At 44.7% G+C, this 27,041-nt stretch overlaps 1 protein-coding gene across 2 annotated transcripts in view; it reads right to left on the reverse strand.

Annotated features, from left to right (window-relative positions):
- lratb.1 (lecithin retinol acyltransferase b, tandem duplicate 1) overlaps positions 1–26,858 on the reverse strand; it is a 50,411-nt gene extending 23,553 nt beyond the window's left edge. Inside the window, exons 1-11 of one of the 2 annotated variants that reach the window (XM_064940845.1) lie at positions 26,494–26,858; positions 25,899–25,999; positions 25,664–25,733; positions 25,018–25,148; positions 22,939–23,027; positions 17,972–18,071; positions 17,376–17,419; positions 16,460–16,537; positions 14,519–14,715; positions 10,757–10,821; positions 10,515–10,621 (exon numbers count right to left, since the gene is read on the reverse strand). In XM_064940845.1, the coding sequence (XP_064796917.1) occupies positions 10,515–10,621; positions 10,757–10,821; positions 14,519–14,715; positions 16,460–16,537; positions 17,376–17,419; positions 17,972–18,071; positions 22,939–23,027; positions 25,018–25,148; positions 25,664–25,733; positions 25,899–25,999; positions 26,494–26,743 (1,232 nt within the window). In that variant the 5' untranslated portion in view covers positions 26,744–26,858. The remainder of the gene's footprint in view (positions 1–10,514; positions 10,622–10,756; positions 10,822–14,518; positions 14,716–16,459; positions 16,538–17,375; positions 17,420–17,971; positions 18,072–22,938; positions 23,028–25,017; positions 25,149–25,663; positions 25,734–25,898; positions 26,000–26,493) is intronic. The other variant, XM_064940844.1, reaches the window with a different exon arrangement.
- Between the last annotated feature and the right edge of the window lie 183 nt (positions 26,859–27,041).

The raw sequence follows: 27,041 nt of genomic DNA on the forward strand, positions 1-27,041 counted from the left end.
ACACGCACACACACACACACACACACACACGGTCCTAAAACAACCACAAGTGCATTTCAGTGGTGGCCCATCCATTAGGGCGTTAAGAGGTATCGCCTCATATATAAACTCAGCAACAAAATAAAGAAACGTCCTCTCACTGTCAACTGCGTTTATTTTCAGCAAACTTAACATGTGTAAATATTTGTATGAACGTAAGATTCAACAACTGAAACATAAACCTGAACAAGTTCCCACAGACATGTGGACTAACAGAAATGGAATAATGTGTCCCTGAACAAAAGGGGCTTGGATTTCCAGCAGAGTGGAGTCGAATCCTGATGGAGTGTACTCCATGTCCTTTCCAACTGCTGTGCTAAAAAACAAACAAATAAATTACAATGACATATGTTACATAATAAAGGACTGAATGCTATTAAGACAGCGGGGCGGCAGGGTAGCCTCGTGGTTAGAGCGTTGGACTAGTAACCGGAAGGTTGCAAGTTCAAACCCCCAAGCTGACATGGTACAAATCTGTCGTTCTGCCCCTGAACAGGCAGTTAACCCACTGTTCCCAGGCCGTCATTGAAAATAAGAATTTGTTCTTAACTGACTTGCCTGGTTAAATAAAGGTAAAAAAAAAAAAATGCTATTAAGGCTACCAAGAACAGATCAGATCAATTAGCACTGAGGTGTGAAGTGAGAGGTGTCAAAGCCCTCGGAGCCCAACAATGGCAGGAGAGTCTCACAACCTCCCAAATGCCTTTCGAAGCTCCCTCCATCTGTGAAGAGGTCATTACAATACGATACCCCCTGGATTCATCTCTATTTTGAACTGATATGCAACCAGGACACTTCAATTGTAAATGATACAACAATAATGTTGCTTTTGATCACATCAGAAGATATCCTCCTCGCAAATCTCCAAAATACAAAAGGGTGACTTAGTTTGGACGTCGTAACGGACGATGAAAGTGAAGAGAGTTCGTTAGCTAACGACCTCCTTTTCCACGTGAAGAAAAAAAAATGGTGGACAGAAACTTGCTAGCTACTGTGGGACAGAGTGTTTTGTTCCCACACTGAGGACTCTGATTCTCTATTGGTTATACAGACTGTTTTGTTCCCACACTGAGGACTCTGACTCTCTATTGGTTATACAGACTGTTTTGTTCCCACACTGAGGACTCTGACTCTCTATTGGTTATACAGACTGTTTTGTTCCCACACTGAGGACTCTGACTCTCTATTGGTTATACAGACTGTTTTGTTCCCACACTGAGGACTCTGATTCTCTATTGGTTATACAGACTGTTTTGTTCCCACACTCGGAACTCTGTAAAATTGGCTGATTAATCGGTATCGGCGTTGAAAAATCATAAATCGGTCGGCCTCTACTCCAACCACCCAGAAAAGGCTACTCTCCTCGATGTTGTCCTCACAAATAATCCTGATAGGTGTCAGTCTGGTGTTTTCTGTAATGACCTTAGTGATCACTGTTTTACACACTGTGTTTGTAATGGCTGCTCAGTGGGACGACCTGTCCTCATGTGTCATAGACGCTAAAACACTTGAATGAGCCTTCCTTCATGACCTGGCCTCTGTAAAATAGTATAGAATCAGCTTGATCAAAACGAAAACGTTTTGGACCTTCTTTTTTGATATTTTCAGTGGTATTGTAAACAAACACACCCCCATAAAGAAAATGAGAATTAAAAACAGCTTCAGCCCCCTGGTTCGATGGTGAGTTGGCAGAGTTACTCCACCTCAAGAATTACAGGCTCGCCACACGTACTCAGGCTGACTGGCTCTCGTTCAGGCAAAAGAGAAATAAGTCAGGGAAGGCCAAAGTTAGTTACTTTATGGAGCAGTTCTCTCTCTGTGGGTCTAATCAAAATAAGTTCTGGAAAATGATTAAAGACCTGGAGACTAAACCCTCCTCCTCACAGCTTTTTAACCTCTCTCTCTCTCCTGTCTGGGGAGGTTCCCATTGCTTGGAAGGCAGCCACGGTCCATCCTTTATTTAAAGGGGAGATGTGGAGACTATATACAGGGTGTTACGGTAGAGAGTCAATGTGGAGGCTATATACAGGGGTACCGGTACAGAGTCAATGTGGAGACTATATACAGGGTGTTACGGTACAGAGTCAATGTGGAGACTATATACAGGGTGTTACGGTACAGAGTCAATGTGGAGACTATATACAGGGTGTTACGGTACAGAGTCAATGTGGAGGCTATATACAGGGTGTTACGGTACAGAGTCAATGTGGAGACTATATACAGGGTGTTACGGTACAGAGTCAATGTGGAGGCTATATACAGGGTGTTACGGTACAGAGTCAATGTGGAGGCTATATACAGGGTGTTACGGTACAGAGTCAATGTGGAGGCTATATACAGGGTGTTACGGTACAGAGTCAATGTGGAGACTATATACAGGGTGTTACGGTACAGAGTCAATGTGGAGGCTATATACAGGGTGTTACGGTACAGAGTCAATGTGGAGACTATATACAGGGTGTTACGGTACAGAGTCAATGTGGAGGCTATATACAGGGTGTTACGGTACAGAGTCAATGTGGAGGCTATATACAGGGTGTTACGGTACAGAGTCAATGTGGAGGCTATATACAGGGTGTTACGGTACAGAGTCAATGTGGAGGCTATATACAGGGTGTTACGGTACAGAGTCAATGTGGATGCTGTATACAGGGTATTACGGTACAGAGTCAATGTGGAGACTATATACAGGGTGTTACGGTACAGAGTCAATGTGGAGGCTATATACAGGGTATTACGGTACAGAGTCAATGTGGAGGCTATATACAGGGTGTTACGGTACAGAGTCAATGTGGAGACTATATACAGGGTGTTACGGTACAGAGTCAATGTGGAGACTATATACAGGGTGTTACGGTACAGAGTCAATGTGGAGACTATATACAGGGTGTTACGGTACAGAGTCAATGTGGAGGCTATATACAGGGTGTTACGGTACAGAGTCAATGTGGAGACTATATACAGGGTGTTACGGTACAGAGTCAATGTGGAGGCTATATACAGGGTGTTACGGTACAGAGTCAATGTGGAGGCTATATACAGGGTGTTACGGTACAGAGTCAATGTGGAGGCTATATACAGGGTGTTACGGTACAGAGTCAATGTGGAGACTATATACAGGGTGTTACGGTACAGAGTCAATGTGGAGGCTATATACAGGGTGTTACGGTACAGAGTCAATGTGGAGACTATATACAGGGTGTTACGGTACAGAGTCAATGTGGAGGCTATATACAGGGTGTTACGGTACAGAGTCAATGTGGAGGCTATATACAGGGTGTTACGGTACAGAGTCAATGTGGAGGCTATATACAGGGTGTTACGGTACAGAGTCAATGTGGAGGCTATATACAGGGTGTTACGGTACAGAGTCAATGTGGAGGCTATATACAGGGTGTTACGGTACAGAGTCAATGTGGATGCTGTATACAGGGTATTACGGTACAGAGTCAATGTGGAGACTATATACAGGGTGTTACGGTACAGAGTCAATGTGGAGGCTATATACAGGGTATTACGGTACAGAGTCAATGTGGAGGCTATATACAGGGTGTTACGGTACAGAGTCAATGTGGAGACTATATACAGGGTGTTACGGTACAGAGTCAATGTGGAGACTATATACAGGGTGTTACGGTACAGAGTCAATGTGGAGACTATATACAGGGTGTTACGGTACAGAGTCAATGTGGAGGCTATATACAGGGTGTTACGGTACAGAGTCAATGTGGAGACTATATACAGGGTGTTACGGTACAGAGTCAATGTGGAGGCTATATACAGGGTGTTACGGTACAGAGTCAATGTGGAGGCTATATACAGGGTGTTACGGTACAGAGTCAATGTGGAGGCTATATACAGGGTGTTACGGTACAGAGTCAATGTGGAGACTATATACAGGGTGTTACGGTACAGAGTCAATGTGGAGGCTATATACAGGGTGTTACGGTACAGAGTCAATGTGGAGACTATATACAGGGTGTTACGGTACAGAGTCAATGTGGAGGCTATATACAGGGTGTTACGGTACAGAGTCAATGTGGAGGCTATATACAGGGTGTTACGGTACAGAGTCAATGTGGAGGCTATATACAGGGTGTTACGGTACAGAGTCAATGTGGAGGCTATATACAGGGTGTTACGGTACAGAGTCAATGTGGAGGCTATATACAGGGTGTTACGGTACAGAGTCAATGTGGATGCTGTATACAGGGTATTACGGTACAGAGTCAATGTGGAGACTATATACAGGGTGTTACGGTACAGAGTCAATGTGGAGGCTATATACAGGGTATTACGGTACAGAGTCAATGTGGAGGCTATATACAGGGTGTTACGGTACAGAGTCAATGTGGAGACTATATACAGGGTGTTACGGTACAGAGTCAATGTGGAGACTATATACAGGGTGTTACGGTACAGAGTCAATGTGGAGACTATATACAGGGGGTACCAGTACAGAGACAATGTGGAGGCTATATACAGGGTATTACGGTACAGAGTCAATGTGGAGGCTATATACAGGGGGTACCAGTACAGAGTCAATGTGAGGCTATATACAGGGTGTTACGGTACAGAGTCAATGTGGAGGCTATATACAGGGGGTACCAGTACAGAGTCAATGTGAGGCTATATACAGGGTGTTACGGTACAGAGTCAATGTGGAGGCTATATACAGGGTGTACCAGTACAGAGTCAATGTGGAGACTATATACAGGGTGTTACGGTACAGAGTCAATGTGGAGGCTATATACAGGGGGTACCAGTACAGAGTCAATGTGGAGACTATATACAGGGTGTTACGGTACAGAGTCAATGTGGAGACTATATACAGGGTGTACCAGTACAGAGTCAATGTGGAGGCTATATACAAGGTGTTACGGTACAGAGTCAATGTGGAGGCTATATACAGGGTGTACCAGTACAGAGTCAATGTGAGGCTATATACAGGGTATTACGGTACAGAGTCAATGTGGAGACTATATACAGGGGGTACCGGTACAGAGTCAATGTGAGGCTATATACAGGGTATTACTGTACAGAGTCAATGTGGAGGCTATATACAGGGTGTTACGGTACAGAGTCAATGTGGAGGCTATATACAGGGTGTACCAGTACAGAGTCAATGTGAGGCTATATACAGGGTATTACGGTACAGAGTCAATGTGGAGGCTATATACAGGGGGTACCGGTACAGAGTCAATGTGGAGGCTATATACAGGGGGTACCGGTACAGAGTCAATGTGGAGGCTATATACAGGGTATTACGGTACAGAGTCAATGTGGAGGCTATATACAGAGTGTACCGGTACAGAGTCAATGTGGAGGCTATATACAGGGGGTACCGGTACAGAGCCAATGTGGAGGCTATATACAGGGGGTACCAGTACAGAGTCAATGTGGAGGCTATATACAGGGGGTACAGGTACAGAGTCAATGTGGAGGCTATATACAGGGGGTACCGGTACAGAGTCAATGTGGAGGCTATATACATGGGGTACCGGTACAGAGTCAATGTGAGGCTATATACAGGGTATTACGGTACAGAGTCAATGTGGAGACTATATACAGGGTGTACCGGTACAGAGTCAATGTGGAGGCTATATACAGGGTGTACCGGTACAGAGTCAATGTGGAGGCTATATACAGGGGGTACCGGTACAGAGTCAATGTGGAGGCTATATACAGGGGGTACCGGTACAGAGTCAATGTGGAGGCTATATACAGGGTATTACGGTACAGAGTCAATGTGGAGGCTATATACAGGGGGTACCGGTACAGAGTCAATGTGGAGGCTATATACAGGGGGAACCGGTACAGAGTCAATGTGGTACAGAGTCAATGTGCGGGGGGAAGGGGGGGGGTCGAGGTAATTGAGGTAATATGTACATGTAGGTAGAGTTATTAAAGTGACTATGCATAGATGATAACAGAGAGTAGGAGCAGCTTATAAGAAGGGGGGAACAGCAAATAGTCTGTGTAGCCATTTGATTAGACGTTCAAGAGTCTTATGGCTTGTGGGGGTAGAAGCTGTTTAGAAGCCTCTTGGATCTAGACTTAGCGCTACGATACTGCTTGCCGTGCGGTAGCAGAGAGAACAGTCTATGACTTGGGTGGCTGGAGTCTTTGACAATGTTTAGGGCCTTCCTCTGACACCGCCTGGTATAGAGGTCCTGGATGGCAGGAAGCTTGGCCCCAGTGATGTACCGGGCCGTACCCACTACTATCTGTAGTGCCTTGCGGTTGAAGCCTGAGCAGTTGGCATACCAGGCAGTGATGCAACCTGTCAGGATGCTCTCGATGGTGCAGCTGTAGAACCTTTTGAGGATCTGAGGACCTATGCCAAATCTTTTAAGTCTCCTGAGGGGGGAAATGTTTTTGTTGTGCCCTCTTCACGACTGTCTTGGTGTGTTTGGACCATGATAGTTTGTTGGTGATCTGGACACCAAGGAACTTGTCTGATCGTTGTCGGTGACTACTTGTGTAGTGATGGCCTGGTTGTCAGGTAGAACAGGAGGGGACTGAGCACACACCCCTGAGGGGCCCCATGTTGAGAATCAGCGTGGCAGACATGTTGTTGCCTACCCTCACCACCTGGGGGCGGCCCGTCAGGAAGTCCAAGATCCAGTTGCAGAGGGAGGTGTTTAGTCCCAGGGTCCTTAGCTTAGTGATGAGCTTTGAGGGCACTTTGGTGTTGAACGCTGAGCTGTAGTCAATGAACAGCACTCACATACTGTAGGTGTTCCTTTTGTCCAAGTGTGAAAGGGCAGTGTGGAGTGCAATAGAGATTGCATCATCTGTGGATCTGTTAGGGCTGTATGCAAATTGGAGTGGGTCTAGGGTTTCTGGGAGGATGTTGATGTGAGCCATGACCATCCTTTCAAAGCATTTTACGGCTACAAACGTGAGTCCTATGTGGCTACAACGTGGCTACAAACGTGGGTTGATAACGTGGGTTGATAGTCATTTAGGCAGTTTACCTTAGTGTTCTTGGGCACAGGGATAGGGTGGTCTGTATTACAGACTCAGACAGGGAGAGGTTGAAAATGTCAGTGAAGACACTTGCCAGTTGGTCAGCGCTCTGAGTACATGTCCTGGTAATCCGTCTGGCCCTTCGGCCTTGAGAATGTTGCAACCATGCTGTTGTCATGTTGTGTTGCAACCATGTAGTGTTGTCATGTTGTGTTGCTACCATGCTGTGTTGTTGTCATGTGTTCCTACCATGCTGTGTTGTTGTCATGTGTTCCTACCATGCTGTGTTGTCATGTTGCTACCATGCTGTGTTGTTGTCATGTTTTCCTACCATGCTGTGTTGTTGTCATGTGTTCCTACCATGTTGTTGTCATGTTGTGTTGCTACCATGCTGTTGTCATGCTGTTGTCATGTTGTGTTGCTACCATGTTGTTGTCATGTTGTGTTGCTACCATGTTGTTGTCATGTTGTGTTCCTACCATGCTGTTGTCATGTTGTGTTGCTACCATGCTGTTGTCATGTTGTGTTGCTACCATGCTGTTGTCATGTTGTGTTGCTACCATGCTGTTGTCATGTTGTGTTGCTACCATGTTGTTGTCATGTTGTGTTGCTACCATGTTGTTGTCATGTTGTGTTCCTACCATGCTGTTGTCATGTTGTGTTGCTACCATGCTGTTGTCATGTTGTGTTGCTACCATGCTGTTGTCATGTTGTGTTGCTACCATGTTGTTGTCATGTTGTGTTGCTACCATGCTGTTGTCATGTTGTGTTGCTACCATGCTGTTGTCATGTTGTGTTGCTACCATGTTGTTGTCATGTTGTGTTTCTACCATGCTGTTGTCATGTTGTGTTGCTACCATGCTGTTGTCTTGTTGTGTTGCAACCATGTTGTTGTCATGTTGTGTTGCTACCATGTTGTTGTCATGTTGTGTTGCTACCATGCTGTTGTCATGTTGTGTTGCTACCATGCTGTTGTCATGTTGTGTTGCTACCATGCTGTGTTGTTGTCATGTGTTCCTACCATGCTGTGTTGTCATGTTGCTACCATGCTGTGTTGTTGTCATGTTTTTCTACCATGCTGTGTTGTTGTCATGTGTTCCTACCATGCTGTTGTCATGTTGTGTTGCTACCATGTTGTTGTCATGTTGTGTTGCTACCATGTTGTTGTCATGTTGTGTTCCTACCATGCTGCTACCATGCTGTTGTCATGCTGTTGTCATGTTGTGTTGCTACCATGCTGTTGTCATGTTGTGTTGCTACCATGCTGTTGTCATGTTGTGTTGCTACCATGCTGTGTTGTTGTCATGTGTTCCTACCATGCTGTGTTGTCATGTTGCTACCATGCTGTGTTGTTGTCATGTGTTCCTACCATGCTGTTGTCATGTTGTGTTGCTACCATGTTGTTGTCATGTTGTGTTGCTACCATGTTGTTGTCATGTTGTGTTCCTACCATGCTGCTACCATGCTGTTGTCATGCTGTTGTCATGTTGTGCTGCTACCATGCTGCTACCATGCTGTTGTCATGTTGTGTTGCAACCATGTTGTTGTCATGTTGTGTTGCTACTATGCTGTTGTCATGTTGTGTTGCTACCATGCTGCTGTCATGTTGTGTTGCTACCATGTTGTTGTCATGTTGTGTTGCTACCATGCTGTTGTCATGTTGTGTTGCTACCATGCTGCTACCATGCTGTTGTCATGTTGTGTTGCAACCATGCTGTTGTCATGTTGTGTTGTTACAATGCTGTTGTCATGTTGTGTTGCTACCATGTTGTTGTCATGTTGTGTTGCTACCATGTTGTTGTCATGTTGTGTTGCTACCATGTTGTGCTGCTACCATGTTGTGGTCTCTTGTCGTGACGTGTGTTTTGTCCTATATTTGTATGTTATTGTTTTATTTTTAATCCCCCGTCCCCACAGGGGGCCTTTTGGTAGCCGTCATTTTAAATAAGAATTTGTTCTTAAGCGACTTGTCTAGTTAAATAAAATACAAAGAAATGCTCATCATTTCAAACAAGCTAGATGTCGTACTAAACAGGCTAGATGTCGTACTAAACAGGCTAGATGTCGTACTAAATAGGCTAGATGTCGTACTAAATAGGCTAGATGTCGTACTAAACAGGCTAGATGTCGTACTACAGGCTAGATGTCGTACTAAACAGGCTAGATGTCGTACTAAACAGGCTAGATGTCGTACTAAATAGGCTAGATGTCGTACTAAACAGGCTAGATGTCGTACTAAACAGGCTAGATGTCGTACTAAACAGGCTAGATGTCGTACTAAACAGGCTAGATGTCGTACTAAACAGGCTAGATGTCGTACTAAACAGGCTAGATGTCGTACTAAACAGGCTAGATGTCGTACTAAATAGGCTAGATGTCGTACTAAATAGCATTTAAACACTCTAAATGTTTGTTTTTTTAATTGTTAAATGCCAGGCGTTGTGAGATCTCTGCAATGTAGTTTGGGCTAGACCTTCATGTGTTACCGTTTGATTATGTGCTCTGCTAGCGATGTGCTAATTATGCGCCATAAGTTTGTTTTTGGATTGGATGCTAACGCTAACAGTTAGATGACGCTCTCCGCTAGCAGTGTGCTAATTAAGTGCCATAGGTTTGGATTGGATGCTAACACTAACCGTTAGATGACGCTCTCCGCTAGCAGTGTGCTAATTAAGTGCCATAGGTTTGGATTGGATGCTAACGCTAACCGTTAGATGACGCTCTCCGCTAAGCAGTGTGCTAATTAAGTGCCATAGGTTTGGATTGGATGCTAACGCTAACCGTTAGATGACGCTCTCCGCTAGCAGTGTGCTAATTAAGTGCCATAGGTTTGGATTGGATGCTAACGCTAACCGTTAGATGACGCTCTCCGCTAGCAGTGTGCTAATTAAGTGCCATAGGTTTGGATTCGATGCTAACACTAACCGTTAGATGACGCTCTCCGCTAGCAGTGTGCTAATTAAGTGCCATAGGTTTGGATTCGATGCTAACGCTAACCGTTAGATGACGCTCTCCGCTAGCAGTGTGCTAATTAAGTGCCATAGGTTTGGATTGGATGCTAACGCTAACCGTTAGATGACGCTCTCCGCTAAGCAGTGTGCTAATTAAGTGCCATAGGTTTGGATTGGATGCTAACGCTAACCGTTAGATGACGCTCTCCGCTAGCAGTGTGCTAATTAAGTGCCATAGGTTTGGATTCGATGCTAACGCTAACCGTTAGATGACGCTCTCCGCTAGCAGTGTGCTAATTAAGTGCCATAGGTTTGGATTGGATGCTAACGCTAACCGTTAGATGACGCTCTCCGCTAGCAGTGTGCTAATTAAGTGCCATAGGTTTGGATTGGATGCTAACGCTAACCGTTAGATGACGCTCTCTGCTAGCAGTGTGCTAATTAAGTGCCATAGGTTTGAATTGGATGCTAACACTAACCGTTAGATGACGCTCTCCGCTAAGCAGTGTGCTAATTAAGTGCCATAGGTTTGGATTGGATGCTAACGCTAACCGTTTGATGATGCTCTCTGCGGTGCGTCTGGCCTTCTCGGTGGCTCTGGGGCCCCCTACTGGACACACTGCTGTAGCCCTGTACCCATCCATGTAGGTGGCACACACCTAGGGGGGGGGGAAATGTAAATGATTTAAATGAGAATGAAGAGATTTGACTCGTATAATATCAACAGGACAGACTTCTGTGGCTCTGAACCTGGGGATGATCACTGGGAAATAGTTTTTACTGGGGAGTGTTACCTTGTAGTCATTGGACGGAGACAAACCTCTGGCCCCGGTCACTTTGACAGCCCCTCCCTCCACTCCTGAAGACAGAGACAGAGACATCAGACACACAGTCTCTCCCTTCCTCCCTCCACTCCTGAAGACAGAGACAGAGACAGAGACACACAGTCTCTCCCTTCCCCCCTCCACTCCTGAAGACAGAGACAGAGACATCAGACACACAGTCTCCCCCTTCCTCCCTCCACTCCTGAAGACAGAGACAGAGACATCAGACACACAGTCTCCCCCTTCCTCCCTCCACTCCTGAAGACAGAGACATCAGACACACAGTCTCTCCCTTCCTCCCTCCACTCCTGAAGACAGAGACAGAGACACCAGACACACAGTCTCCCCCTTCCTCCCTCCACTCCTGAAGACAGAGACAGAGACATCAGACACACAGTCTCTCCCTTCCTCCCTCCACTCCTGAAGACAGAGACAGAGACACCAGACACACAGTCTCCCCCTTCCTCCCTCCACTCCTGAAGACAGAGACAGAGACATCAGACACACAGTCTCTCCCTTCCTCCCTCCACTCCTGAAGACAGAGACAGAGACACCAGACACACAGTCTCCCCCTTCCTCCCTCCACTCCTGAAGACAGAGACAGAGACATCAGACAAACAGTCTCTCCCTTCCTCCCTCCACTCCTGAAGACAGAGACAGAGACAGAGACATCAGACACACAGTCTCCCCCTTCCTCCCTCCACTCCTGAAGACAGAGACAGAGACAGAGACATCAGACACACAGTCTCCCCCTTCCTCCCTCCACTCCTGAAGACAGAGACAGAGACAGAGACATCAGACACACAGTCTCTCCCTTCCCCCCTCCACTCCTGAAGACAGAGACAGAGACACCAGACACACAGTCTCCCCCTTCCTCCCTCCACTCCTGAAGACAGAGACAGAGACACCAGACACACAGTCTCTCCCTTCCTCCCTCCACTCCTGAAGACAGAGAGAGACATCAGACACACAGTCTCCCCCTTCCTCCCTCCACTCCTGAAGACAGAGACAGAGACAGAGACACCAGACACACAGTCTCTCCCTTCCTCCCTCCACTCCTGAAGACAGAGACAGAGACAGAGACACACAGTCTCTCCCTTCCCCCCTCCACTCCTGAAGACAGAGACAGAGACAGAGACACACAGTCTCTCCCTTCCCCCCTCCACTCCTGAAGACAGAGACAGAGACAGAGACACCAGACACACAGTCTCTCCCTTCCTCCCTCCACTCCTGAAGACAGAGACAGAGACAGAGACACACAGTCTCTCCCTTCCCCCCTCCACTCCTGAAGACAGAGACAGAGACAGAGACACCAGACACACAGTCTCTCCCTTCCCCCCTCCACTCCTGAAGACAGAGACAGAGACAGAGACACACAGTCTCTCCCTTCCCCCCTCCACTCCTGAAGACAGAGACAGAGACACCAGACACACAGTCTCCCCTTCCTCCCTCCACTCCTGAAGACAGAGACAGAGACACCAGACACACAGTCTCTCCCTTCCTCCCTCCACTCCTGAAGACAGAGACAGAGACACCAGACACACAGTCTCCCCCTTCCTCCCTCCACTCCTGAAGACAGAGACAGAGACATCAGACACACAGTCTCTCCCTTCCTCCCTCCACTCCTGAAGACAGAGACAGAGACATCAGACACACAGTCTCTCCCTTCCTCCCTCCACTCCTGAAGACAGAGACAGAGACAGAGACATCAGACACACAGTCTCTCCCTTCCTCCCTCCACTCCTGAAGACAGAGACAGAGACATCAGACACACAGTCTCTCCCTTCCTCCCTCCACTCCTGAAGACAGAGACAGAGACAGAGACATCAGACACACAGTCTCTCCCTTCCTCCCTCCACTCCTGAAGACAGAGACAGAGACACCAGACACACAGTCTCCCCCTTCCTCCCTCCACTCCTGAAGACAGAGACAGAGACATCAGACACACAGTCTCTCCCTTCCTCCCTCCACTCCTGAAGACAGAGACATCAGACACACAGTCTCTCCCTTCCTCCCTCCACTCCTGAAGACAGAGACAGAGACATCAGACACACAGTCTCTCCCTTCCTCCCTCCACTCCTGAAGACAGAGACATCAGACACACAGTCTCTCCCTTCCTCCCTCCACTCCTGAAGACAGAGACAGAGACATCAGACACACAGTCTCTCCCTTCCTCCCTCCATATTTTCAATCCTAATTGCATCCCATTTATCTCCCTCCTCCAACTGTTAACAGTGGACTCCATCTGTCTGTCTGTCTGTCTGTCTGTCTGTTGACAGGGGACTCCATCTGTCTGTCTGTCTGTCTGTCTGTCTGTCTGTCTGTCTGTCTGTCTGTTAACAGGGGACTCCATCTGTCTGTCTGTCTGTCTGTCAACAGGGGACTCCGTCTGTCTGTCTGTTAACAGGGGACTCCGTCTGTCTGTCTGTCAACAGGGGACTCCGTCTGTCTGTCTGTGTGTGTGTGTCGGAATGTGTGTCTGTCTGTGTGTCTGTCTGTCTGTCTGTCTGTCTGTGTGTCTGTCTGTCTGTCTGTTGACAGGGGACTCCATCTGTCTGTCTGTCTGTCTGTCTGTCTGTCTGTCTGTTGACAGGGGACTCCATCTGTCTGTCTGTCTGTCTGTCTGTCTGTCTGTCTGTCTGTTAACAGGGGACTCCATCTGTCTGTCTGTCTGTCTGTCAACAGGGGACTCCGTCTGTCTGTCTGTCAACAGGGGACTCCGTCTGTCTGTCTGTGTGTGTGTGTCGGAATGTGTGTCTGTCTGTGTGTCTGTCTGTCTGTCTGTCTGTGTGTCTGTCTGTGTGTCTGTCTGTCTGTTGACAGGGGACTCCATCTGTCTGTCTGTCTGTCTGTCTGTCTGTTAACAGTGGACTCCGCCCGCCCGCCCGCCCGCCCGCCTGCCTGCCTATCAGAGGTTGAGCTGAGGACAGTGAGTCAGCTCAGAAAGGGTTTCGTTTGGATTCAGACTATGGTTCAACTAAGGTTCAGATGTGACTCACTCCAGATGTGATTGTTTAGGGTTTATTGTAGGGACACAGGGTTCACCCTCTAGTCCACGTCAGGGTTGTCCTCCACTGTAGCTTTCTACCTGATACTGCTCTAGAGGAGATCTGCATGGAGGAATGGGCCAAAATACCAGTGTGTGAAAACCTTGTGAAGACTTACAGAAAACGTTTGACCTCTGTCATTGCCAACAAAGGGTATATAACAAAGTATTGAGATAAACTTTTGTTATTGACCAAATACTTATTTTCCACCATAATTTGCAAATAAATTCATTAAAAATCCTACAATGTGATTTTCTGGATTTTTTTTTCTCATTTTGTCTGTCATAGTTGAAGTGAACCTATGATGAAAATTACAGGCCTCTCTCATATTGTTAAGTGGGAGAACTTGCACAATTGGTGGCTGACTAAATACTTTTTTGCCCCACTGTATGTGTGTGTGTATGTATGCATGTGTATATATGCGTGCGTGCGTGTGTGTGTATGTATGCATGTGTATGTATGCGTGCGTGCGTGTGTGTGTGTATGTATGCATGTGTATGTATGCGTGCGTGCGTGTGTGTATGTATGCGTGCGTGCGTGTGTGTGTGTATGTATGCATGTGTATGTATGCGTGCGTGCGTGTGTGTATGTATGCGTGCGTGCGTGTGTGTGTGTATGTATGCATGTGTGCGTGCGTGTGTGTATGTATGCATGCGTGCGTGCGTACGTGTGTGTGTGTGTGTACCTGCTACTTCAGTGATGTTGACGTTAGAGAAATCACAGGTGACGTCAGGAAGCAGGTATTTCTGCGGGTCACCGATCTCGTACACCAGTTGCTCGGCAACCGTTCCGAACGACACCAATCCGCCTGTTTTGGGCGGCTTAGACAGGATGAACGAACCATCAGCTGAACACTCCACCACTGGGAATCCCATGTTATCCCTGAGAGGGAGGGAGGGAGGGAGGGAGGGAGGGGGGGGGGATTAGGGAGGGAGGGAGGGGGGAGGGAGGGAGGGAGGGAGGGAGGGAGGGAGAGTCAGCCAGAGTAGTAGTAGATGTAGTAGTAGTAGTAGTAGTAGTAGTAGTAGTAGTAGTATTGGTGGTAGTAGTAGTATTGGTAGTATTGGTAGTAGTAGTAGTAGTATTGGTAGTAGTAGTAGTAGTAGTAGTATTGGTAGTAGTAGTAGTAGTAGTAGTAGTATTGGTAGTAGTAATAGTAGTAATAGTAGTATTGGTGGTAGTAGTAGTAGCAGTAGTAGTATTGGTGGTAGTAGTAGTATTGGTAGTAGTAGTAGCAGTAGTAGTATTGGTGGTAGTAGTAGTATTGGTAGCAGTAGTAGTAGTAGTAGTAGTAGTAGTAGTAGTAGTAGTAGTAGTAGTAGTAGTAGTAGTATTGGTAGTAGTAGTAGTAGTATTGGTAGTAGTAGTAGTAGTAATAGTAGTAGTAGTAGTAGTAGTAGTAGTAGTAGTAGTAGTAGTAGTAGTAGTAGCAGCAGCAGTAGTAGTAGTAGTAATAGTAGTAGTAGACTTATAATTAAGTCTAAGATTTGATAGAGCAGTCTGACTGAGCGATGGTAGGCAGCAGCAGGCTCGTAAGCATTCATTCAAACAGCACTTTTGTACATTTTGCCAGCACCTCTTCGCAAGGCTTCAAGCATTGCGCTGTTTATGACTTCAAGCCTATCAACTCCCGAGATTAGGCTGGTGTAACCGATGTGAAATGGCTAGCTAGTTAGCGGGGTGCGCGCTAATAGCGTTTCAAATGTCACTCGCTCTGAGACTTGGAGTAGTTGTTCCCCTTGTATTAAGTTAAAATAAGTGCTCATTCAGTATTGTTGTAATTGTCATTATTACAAATAAATAAATGTAAAATAAATAAAAAATATTTAAAAAAATGATTATTGGTCCTCCAATAATCGGCATCGGCGTTGAAAAATCATAATTGGTTGAGCTCTAATTTGTAGTAGCAGTAGTATTGGTAATAGTAGTAGTAGTAGTAGTGGTATTGGTAATAGTAGTAGTAGTATTTGTAGCATTATTGTTAGCAGTAGTAGTATTGTAGCCGTAGTAGTATTGGTGGTATTAGTAAAAGTAATATTGGTAGTAGTGGTAGTAGTAGTATTGGTAATTGTAGTAGTATTGGTACCAGTAGTAGCATTGGTAGCAGTAGTAGCATTGGTAGCAATAGTAGCAATAGTAGCATTGGTAGCAGTAGTAGCATTGGTAGCAATAGTAGCAATAGTAGCATTGGTAGCAATAGTAGTATTGGTAGCAATAGTAGCAATAGTAGCATTGGTAGCAGTATTGGTAGTAGCATTGGTAGCAATAGTAGCAATAGTAGCATTGGTAGCAGTATTGGTAGTAGCATTGGTAGCAATAGTAGCATTGGTAGCAGTATTGGTAGTAGCATTGGTAGCAATAGTAGCAGTATTGGTAGTAGCATTGGTAGCAATAGTAGCATTGGTAGCAGTATTGGTAGTAGCATTGGTAGCAATAGTAGCATTGGTAGCAGTATTGGTAGTAGCATTGGTAGCAATAGTAGCATTGGTAGCAGTAGTAGTAACAGTATTATATTCAACGGTAAGAGGTAAGAAAGATAAGACATTGGTGTATAATATTGTTCTCTCATAAGAGATAGTAGATGGAGCAAGCATTGGGACAGGAAATAACTGTATGATGTCCTCACCAGTCGGGTACTGTGTGCCAGTCTGTGAATATGCCACCTGTTGCCTGGGCACCACACTCTATGAGATGGCCTGCAAGACTGAGAGAGGGAGCAGGGTTTAAACATCACTTAAACTACTGTATTCTGGAATGGCTTATCCTCACTGTAACCTTCACTGTGCTCATGCCTCATAGTTACCTTCACTGTGCTCATGCCTCATAGTTACCTTCACTGTGCTCATGCCTCATAGTAACCTTCCCTGTGCTCATGCCTTACAGTAACCTTCACTGTGCTCATGCCTTACAGTAAACTTCACTGTGCTCATGCCTCATAGTAACCTTCACTGTGCTCATGCCTCATAGTAACCTTCCCTGTGCTCATGCCTCATAGTAACCTTCCCTGTGCTCATGCCTCATAGTAACCTTCCCTGTGCTCATCCTTACAGTAACCTTCCCTGTGCTCATACCTCATAGTAACCTTCCCTGTGCTCATGCCTTACAGTAACCTTCCCTGTGCTCATGCCTCATAGTAACCTTCCCTGTGCTCATGCCTTACAGTAACCTTCACTGTGCTCATGCCTCACTGTAACCTTCACTGTGCTCATGCCTCATAGTAACCTTCACTGTGCTCATGCCTCATAGTAACCTTCACTGTGCTCATGCCTCATATTTACCTTCACTGTGCTCATGCCTCATAGTAACCTTCACTGTGCTCATGCCTCATAGTAACCTTCACTGTGCTCATGCCTCATAGTTACCTTCACTGTGCTCATGCCTCATAGTTACCTTCACTGTGCTCATGCCTCATAGTAACCTTCACTGTGCTCATGCCTCATAGTAACCTTCACTGTGCTCATGCCTCATAGTTACCTTCACTGTGCTCATGCCTCATAGTTACCTTCACTGTTCTCATGCAAGGAAACAAAGTGTGTTTTTACCTCCCAGCTGCCAACAGGTCATAGTTGTTTTGCTTCCACCCAAACTGTCAGAAAGATAACACAATACAACCCATCACATCCCATAACATCCCATCCCATCCCATCCAAACCCATCCCATCCCATCCAAACCCAACCCATCACTTCCCATCCCAAGCCATCATATCCCATCCCATCCAAACCCAACCCATCACAACACATCCCAACCCATCACATCCCAACCCACCCCATCACATCCCAACCCATCACATCCCAACCCATCACATCCCAACCCATCACATCCCAACCCATCACATCCCAACCCATCACATCCCATCCCATCCCAACCCATCCCATCACGCAAAAACTCCCAATATAAATAAATAAAGATGTTTAAAATCAGTTTCATCTGTTTCCCAGAGGAGGTCTGAGGAGTGTTTTGACTGGTACAATAACAGATGTGGACGCGAGAGGGATGAGCACACACACACACCACACAACACACAACACACACACACCACACACCACACACACCACAGACACCACACACACACACACACACCAGACACCACACCACACACACACCACACACACACACACACCACACACAGTAACCTACAGAGTGCATAAGAGGTCCTAGGGCGACAGCACTGTCCACACATCTCCCTGTGACTACAATGTCAGCCCCCAGGTCTAGACACCTCTGGATGGGCACTGCACTGTGGAGAGAGGGGAAGAGGGGGTACACCGTGAGTACACAGTGGCAGAATACCTGACTGACCCAAAATTGAAGAAAGCATTGACGATGTACAGATTCAGTGAGCATAGCCTTGCTATAGAGAAAGGCCGCCGTAGGCAGACATGGCTCTCAAGAGAAGACAGGCTATGTGCACACTGCCCACAAAATGAGGTGGAAACTGAGCTGCACTTCCTAACCTCCTGCCAAATGTATGACCATATTAGAGAGACATATTTCCCTCAGATTACACAGATCCACAAAGAATTTGAAAACAAATCCAATTTTGATAAAATCCCATATCTACTGGGTGAAATTCCACAGTGTGCCGTCACAGCAGCAAGATTTGTGACCTGTTGCCACGAGAAAAGGGCAACGAGTTGTAAATAAAACCTATATTTATGTTGATTTATTTTCCCTTTTGTACTTCAACTATTTGCAAGGAAGGATAGAGGGAGAGTGAGGGGAGGGATAGGAGGAGAATGGAAGAGGGAGGGATAGTGGGAGAGTGTGGGGATAGAGAGAGTGTGAGGAGGGAGGGAGAGACAGAGAGTGGGGCGGTGGGAGGGAGAGACAGAGAGTGGGGCGGTGGGAGGGAGAGACAGAGAGTGGGGCGGTGGGAGGGAGAGACAGAGAGTGGGGCGGAGGGAGAGAGAGACAGAGAGTGGGGGCGGTGGCAGGGAGAGAGAGAGTGGGGGCGGAGGGGGGAGAGAGAGAGTGGGGGCGGAGGGGGAGGGAGAGAGAGTGGGGGCGGAGGGAGGGAGAGAGAGTGGGGGCGGAGGGAGGGAGAGAGAGTGGGGCGGAGGGAGGGAGAGAGAGTGGGGCGGAGGGAGGGAGAGAGAGTGGGGCGGAGGGAGGGAGAGAGAGAGTGGGGCGGAGGGAGGGAGAGACAGAGAGTGGGGCGGAGGGAGGGAGAGACAGAGAGTGGGGCGGAGGGAGGGAGAGACAGAGAGTGGGGCGGAGGGAGAGAGAGACAGAGAGTGGGGCGGTGGCAGGGAGAGACAGAGAGTGGAGCGGAGGGAGGGAGAGACAGAGAGTGGGGCGGAGGGAGGGAGAGAGAGAGTGGGGCGGAGGGAGGGAGAGAGAGAGTGGGGCGGAGGGAGGGAGAGAGAGTGGGGCGGAGGGAGGGAGAGAGAGTGGGGCGGAGGGAGGGAGAGACAGAGAGTGGGGCAGAGGGAGGGGGAGAGACAGAGAGTGGGACGGAGGGAGGGAGAGACGGAGAGTGGGGCGGAGGGAGGGAGAGACGGAGAGTGGGGCGGAGGGAGGGAGAGACAGAGAGTGGGGCGGAGGGAGAGAGAGAGAGAGTGGGGCAGAGGGAGGGAGAGACAGAGAGTGGGGCGGAGGGAGGGAGAGACAGAGAGTGGGGCAGAGGGAGGGAGAGACAGAGAGTGTGGCGGAGGGAGGGAGAGACAGAGAGTGGGGCGGAGGGAGGGAGAGACAGAGAGTGGGGCAGAGGGAGGGAGAGAGAGAGAGTGGGGCGGAGGGAGGGAGAGACAGAGAGTGGGGCGGAGGGAGGGAGAGACAGAGAGTGGGGCGGAGGGAGGGAGAGAGAGAGAGTGGGGCAGAAGGGAGTATTTTATGCTAAAAACAATCCAACATTCTCTTGTTCTAACAGTATGTAAGAGTTCAGAATTGGTCTCACAGTATAAAACAGTTCAGTATTGTATTGTTCTAACAGTATAAAACAGTTCAGTATTGTGTTGTTCTAACAGTATAAAACAGTTCAGTATTGTGTTGTTCTAACAGTATAAAACAGTTCAGTATTGTGTTGTTTTAACAGTATAAAACAGTTCAGTATTGTGTTGTTCTAACAGTATAAAACAGTTCAGTATTGTGTTGTTCTAACAGTATAAAACAGTTCAGTATTGTATTGTTCTAACAGTATAAAACAGTTGAGTATTGTATTGTTCTAACAGTATAAAACAGTTCAGTATTGTGTTGTTCTAACAGTATAAAACAGTTCAGTATTGTGTTGTTCTAACAGTATAAAACAGTTCAGTATTGTGTTGTTCTAACAGTATAAAACAGTTCAGTATTGTGTTGTTCTAACAGTATAAAACAGTTCAGTATTGTGTTGTTCTAACAGTATAAAACAGTTCAGTATTGTGTTGTTCTAACAGTATAAAACAGTTCAGTATTGTGTTGTTCTAACAGTATAAAACAGTTCAGTATTGTGTTGTTCTAACAGTATAAAACAGTTCAGTATTGTGTTGTTCTAACAGTATAAAACAGTTCAGTATTGTGTTGTTCTAACAGTATAAAACAGTTCAGTATTGTGTTGTTCTAACAGTATAAAACAGTTCAGTATTGTGTTGTTCTAACAGTATAAAACAGTTCAGTATTGTGTTGTTCTAACAGTATAAAACAGTTCAGTATTGTGTTGTTCTAACAGTATAAAACAGTTCAGTATTGTGTTGTTCTAACAGTATAAAACAGTTCAGTATTGTGTTGTTCTAACAGTATAAAACAGTTCAGTATTGTATTGTTCTAACAGTATAAAACAGTTCAGTATTGTATTGGTCTCACAGTATAAAACAGTTCAGTATTGTGTTGTTCTAACAGTATAAAACAGTTCAGTATTGTATTGTTCTAACAGTATAAAACAGTTCAGTATTGTGTTGTTCTAACAGTATAAAACAGTTCAGTATTGTGTTGTTCTAACAGTATAAAACAGTTCAGTATTGTGTTGTTCTAACAGTATAAAACAGTTCAGTATTGTATTGTTCTAACAGTATAAAACAGTTCAGTATTGTGTTGTTCTAACAGTATAAAACAGTTCAGTATTGTGTTGTTCTAACAGTATAAAACAGTTCAGTATTGTATTGTTCTAACAGTATAAAACAGTTCAGTATTGTATTGTTCTAACAGTATAAAACAGTTCAGTATTGTGTTGTTCTAACAGTATAAAACAGTTCAGTATTGTGTTGTTCTAACAGTATAAAACAGTTCAGTATTGTGTTGTTCTAACAGTATAAAACAGTTCAGTATTGTGTTGTTCTAACAGTATAAAACAGTTCAGTATTGTGTTGTTCTAACAGTATAAAACAGTTCAGTATTGTATTGTTCTAACAGTATAAAACAGTTCAGTATTGTATTGTTCTAACAGTATATAACAGTTCAGTATTGTATTGTTCTAACAGTATAAAACAGTTCAGTATTGTATTGTTCTAACCGTATAAAACAGTTCAGTATTGTGTTGTTCTAACAGTATAAAACAGTTCAGTATTGTATTGTTCTAACAGTATAAAACAGTTCAGTATTGTATTGTTCTAACAGTATAAAACAGTTCAGTATTGTATTGTTCTAACAGTATAAAACAGTTCAGTATTGTGTTGTTCTAACAGTATAAAACAGTTCAGTATTGTATTGTTCTAACAGTATAAAACAGTTCAGTATTGTATTGTTCTAACAGTATAAAACAGTTCAGTATTGTATTGTTCTAACAGTATAAAACAGTTCAGTATTGTGTTGTTCTAACAGTATAAAACAGTTCAGTATTGTATTGTTCTAACAGTATAAAACAGTTCAGTATTGTATTGTTCTAACAGTATAAAACAGTTCAGTATTGTGTTGTTCTAACAGTATAAAACAGTTCAGTATTGTGTTGTTCTAACAGTATAAAACAGTTCAGTATTGTGTTGTTCTAACAGTATAAAACAGTTCAGTATTGTGTTGTTCTAACAGTATAAAACAGTTCAGTATTGTATTGTTCTAACAGTATAAAACAGTTCAGTATTGTGTTGTTCTAACAGTATAAAACAGTTCAGTATTGTGTTGTTCTAACAGTATAAAACAGTTCAGTATTGTATTGTTCTAACAGTATAAAACAGTTCAGTATTGTGTTGTTCTAACAGTATAAAACAGTTCAGTATTGTATTGTTCTAACAGTATAAAACAGTTCAGTATTGTGTTGTTCTAACAGTATAAAACAGTTCAGTATTGTATTGTTCTAACAGTATAAAACAGTTCAGTATTGTGTTGTTCTAACAGTATAAAACAGTTCAGTATTGTGTTGTTCTAACAGTATAAAACAGTTCAGTATTGTATTGTTCTAACAGTATAAAACAGTTCAGTATTGTGTTGTTCTAACAGTATAAAACAGTTCAGTATTGTATTGTTCTAACAGTATAAAACAGTTCAGTATTGTGTTGTTCTAACAGTATAAAACAGTTCAGTATTGTGTTGTTCTAACAGTATAAAACAGTTCAGTATTGTATTGTTCTAACAGTATAAAACAGTTCAGTATTGTATTGTTCTAACAGTATAAAACAGTTCAGTATTGTGTTGTTCTAACAGTATAAAACAGTTCAGTATTGTATTGTTCTAACAGTATAAAACAGTTCAGTATTGTGTTGTTCTAACAGTATAAAACAGTTCAGTATTGTATTGTTCTAACAGTATAAAACAGTTCAGTATTGTATTGTTCTAACAGTATAAAACAGTTCAGTATTGTATTGTTCTAACAGTATAAAACAGTTCAGTATTGTGTTGTTCTAACAGTATAAAACAGTTCAGTATTGTATTGTTCTAACAGTATAAAACAGTTCAGTATTGTGTTGTTCTAACAGTATAAAACAGTTCAGTATTGTATTGTTCTAACAGTATAAAACAGTTCAGTATTGTATTGTTCTAACAGTATAAAACAGTTCAGTATTGTATTGTTCTAACAGTATAAAACAGTTCAGTATTGTGTTGTTCTAACAGTATAAAACAGTTCAGTATTGTGTTGTTCTAACAGTATAAAACAGTTCAGTATTGTGTTGTTCTAACAGTATAAAACAGTTCAGTATTGTATTGTTCTAACAGTATAAAACAGTTCAGTATTGTGTTTCGATAGTTCCCAGACGTACCCCAGGTAGGCATTCATACTGTGGACGGTTGTAGGCAGCTTAGACCTGCTCACCCCATCAGCCATTCTCACTTCAGACAGACTGTCTTTCTGGAGCAGAGGAGAGGAGAGAAGGGAGGAGGAGAGGAAAAGAAAGGAGGGAGGAGGAGAGGAAAGGAGGGGGGGAGGAGAGGAAAGGAGGGAGGGAGGAGGAAAGGAGGGAAGAGGAGAGGAAAGGAGGGAAGGGGAGAGGAAAGGTAGGAGGAGAGGAGTTGGCAATCTATGCTAATCACCTTGGGGTCATGATAGGGGCTGCACAAAATTATTGATGTTTTATAATAATTGATTATGCTTATGTTGTATTAATAGAAGGGGAAGGACTATAAGACCCTCCCCCACTACATTTATAGGGTCCTGGACCACAGATGAGCAATATATATATTCCCTCCCTGCATTATAAGGTTTAATAGGTTTAGGTAGGTTTAATACTGTTCCACAGTTCTTTTCTGGTCTCTGCCTCTGATAGGAAACGGTCTGAGCAGATGTGTGAGTTATGGCGGTCAAAACAGGGTGTCTGAGAGAAAGCGCCTCACGGCTAAACGAGATACACAGACAGACACCTGCAGGGGAATATTATAGATGAGAGACAAGTCAGACACACCACTGTAAGCCACACGCGAATGGAAAATTACTGCTGAGCCCTTAACACTGGACTATCGTTTTCTCCTGCAAGTTTGTCTAACTAATGTGAATGGAAAATTACTGTATATGCATGGGCATGGTCTCATGAGTAGAAGGTGTTGATGTAGGCAGTTACATCACTAGGGGTCGACTGCAAGTATATTAAAGCAACTTTGACCGGTTTTATTTTGCAGAGCTCTGAAACATACATACGTGTTTCTATTGTCAACTTCTGTCTGCAATTAATAAAGGTTTTATTGAATTACTTAAAGAAGGGTAGGCAACAACATCTCCACCCCGCTGATCCTCAACACTGGGGCCCCACAAGGGTGCGTTCTGAGCCCTCTCCTGTACTCCCTGTTCACCCACGACTGCGCGGCCACGCACGCCTCCAACTCAATCATCAAGTTTGCGGACGACACAACAGTGGTAGGCTTGATTACCAACAACGACGAGACGACCTACAGGGAGGTGGTGAGGGCCCTCGGTGTGTGGTGTCAGGACAATAACCTCACACTCAACGTCAACAAAACTAAGGAGATGATTGTGGACTTCAGGAAACAGCAGAGGGAACACCCCGCTATACACATCGATGGAACAGTAGTGGAGAGGGTAGTAAGTTAAGTTTTAAGTTCCTCGGCGTACACATCACAGACAAACTGAAATGGTCCACCCACCCAGACAGCATCGTGAAGAAGGCGCAACAGCACCTCTTCAACCTCAGGAGGCTGAAGAAATTTAGCTTGTCACCTAAAACCCTCACAAACATTTACAGATGCACAATTGAGAGCATCCTGTCAGGCTGTATCACCACCTGGTACGGCAACTGCTCTGCCCACAACCGGAAGACTCTCCAGAGGGTAGTGAGGTCTGCACAACGCATCACCGGGGTCAAACTACCCGCCCTCCAGGACACCTACAGCACCCGATGTCACAGGAAGGCCAAAAAGACCATCAAGGACAACAACCACCCGAGCCACTGCCTATTCACCCCGCTATCATCCAGAAGGCGAGGTCAGTACAGGTGCATCAAAGCTGGGACCGAGAGACTGAAAAACAGCTTCTATCTCAAGGCCATCAGACTGCTCAACAGCACATAGAGGCTGCTGCCTACATAGAAAGTCATGAGTCGCTTTAACAATGTTTACATATCTTACATTACTCATCTCCTATGTATTTACTGCATCTTATATCATCTTGCCTACGCCGCTCAGCCGTCCATATATCTATATGTACATATTCTTATTCCATCATTTAGATTTGTGTGTATGAGGTAGTTGTTGGGGAATTGTTAGATCACTTGTTAGATATTACTGCACAGTCGGAACTAGAAGCCCAAGCATTTCTCTACAATCACATTAACATCTGCTAACCATGTGCATGTGACCAATAAAATAGGATTTGATTTGAGCGTACATACCTGAGCCATGAGGTCATCTCCAGTCACCACGGCGACCTTGAGATCCAGTCCCGCCTTCTTGACTACTTCCTGTATAGCGGCAGCGCACGCCAGCGGGTTCACACCCCCGGCATTACTGACCACCCGGATACCTACATAAACACACACACACACACACACACACACACACACACACACACATGACTTGTAATGTCAACATGACAACAGATCTAGTAATATGTTGATGTGGAAGGTTAACATGACAACAGATCTAGTAATATGTTGATGTGGAAGGTCAACTTGACATCTAGTAATATGTTGATGTGGAAGGTCAACTTGACAACAGATCTAGTAATATGTTGATGTGGAAGGTCAACTTGACATCTAGTAATATGTTGATGTGGAAGGTCAACTTGACAACAGATCTAGTAATATGTTGATGTGGAAGGTTAACATGACAACAGATCTAGTAATATGTTGATGTGGAAGGTCAACATGAGAACAGATCTAGTAATATGTTGATGTGGAAGGTTAACATGACAACAGATCTAGTAATATGTTGATGTGGAAGGTCAACTTGACATCTAGTAATATGTTGATGTGGAAGGTCAACATGACAACAGATCTAGTAATATGCTGATGTGGAAGGTCAACTTGAAGGTCCTACCTTTCTTATGGATGTCATGTATAAAGGGAGCTATAGCTATTTGGACAAAGTCAGGGGCATAACCCATATTCTGAAAGAAGAAGACATAGATTGATTAGATAACTAATATTGGTTATTGATAGGTTGCTGATGAATAGGTGGATTCACAGGCTTCTCGACCTGGTGATTATTGATACTAGCCGCGATTCAAAGGTAACTGACAAGAAAATGAATGATTGATAGGTAATGAGCTCACAGGCATCTTGGTCTTGGCCACGGTGAGGAGAGACATGGTGATCTCACTGAGGTAGTCAAACACCAGGTAGTCTATCTGCCCACTGTATATCAGCTGGGGGACTGAGAGAGAGAGAGACAGACAGACAGAGAGACAGAGAGAGAGAGAGACAGACAGACAGAGAGACAGAGAGAGAGAGACAGACAGACAGAGAGAGAGAGAGACATACAGAGAGAGAGAGAGACAGACAGAGAGAGACAGACAAAGACAGACAGAGACAGACAGACAGACAGCACGAGTTCCATAAATACTTTGTCTGCTAAAAGTGAATCCATTGATCTAAGCTATCCATAATCATATCCATTGATAATGTTTGTAGATAGATAGTTAAATGTTGTCATAAACTGACATTACACATGAATATAAGAGCTTAATTCTATAGCACTCTACATTATAGGGTCTTGGCCAAAAGTAGTGCACTACATGCGAATAGGGTGCAATTTGTAATGCAAGCCTAGAGTCTCTGAGGTCAAGGCGAATGAACTCTGTCCTAGTTGGCTAGACTAGAGAACAAGTCATGTGCCTCGACAACTACAACCATCGAGGTCTATCTTACCTGAGGCCGCCGTATCTCCCCAAAACCCGGACGCGCATCCTATCCTAACGGTGTCCTTCTTTGCTGAAGAGGTGTAATGTGTTGCGCATTCAATCCGATGCTTTGGGAAAGTTCTGCTGGACGAGTAGTTCGAGTGCAGAAATCTCGCCAAGTTGCAAGCAAAAGCGGGTGTTTTCAAGCAAAAAACATTTGTCAGCCGTTGGACCCTCAACGCGTGGACGAAACGGGATAAATTGGTGATATTAGACATTGTAATTAAAATAGTTTAACCTGAATAAATCGAGAAAGTCAACTCTGGAAGTTCAAGATACATTTAACTCGTGCTACGACCAAAATAGTCCGTGTAGGAACCCAGGTTAGGCCAATTTTCGGTCCGCTCCGGTGATTGTGTCGTTTTGGAAATGGACGCGTGATGGGGCTAGATGTACACATATACGGGCTATAGGTGATTGAAGTTGCAGTCGACCTCATTCATTTCTTGTTTAAAAAATGAGTGAGGATGTTGTGATTGTCACTGAGTCACTTTTACATTGAGTCAACCCAGTGTC

The sequence above is a fragment of the Oncorhynchus masou genome, chromosome 27 (assembly GCF_036934945.1).
Source record: "Oncorhynchus masou masou isolate Uvic2021 chromosome 27, UVic_Omas_1.1, whole genome shotgun sequence".
Lineage (NCBI taxonomy): Eukaryota > Metazoa > Chordata > Actinopteri > Salmoniformes > Salmonidae > Oncorhynchus > Oncorhynchus masou.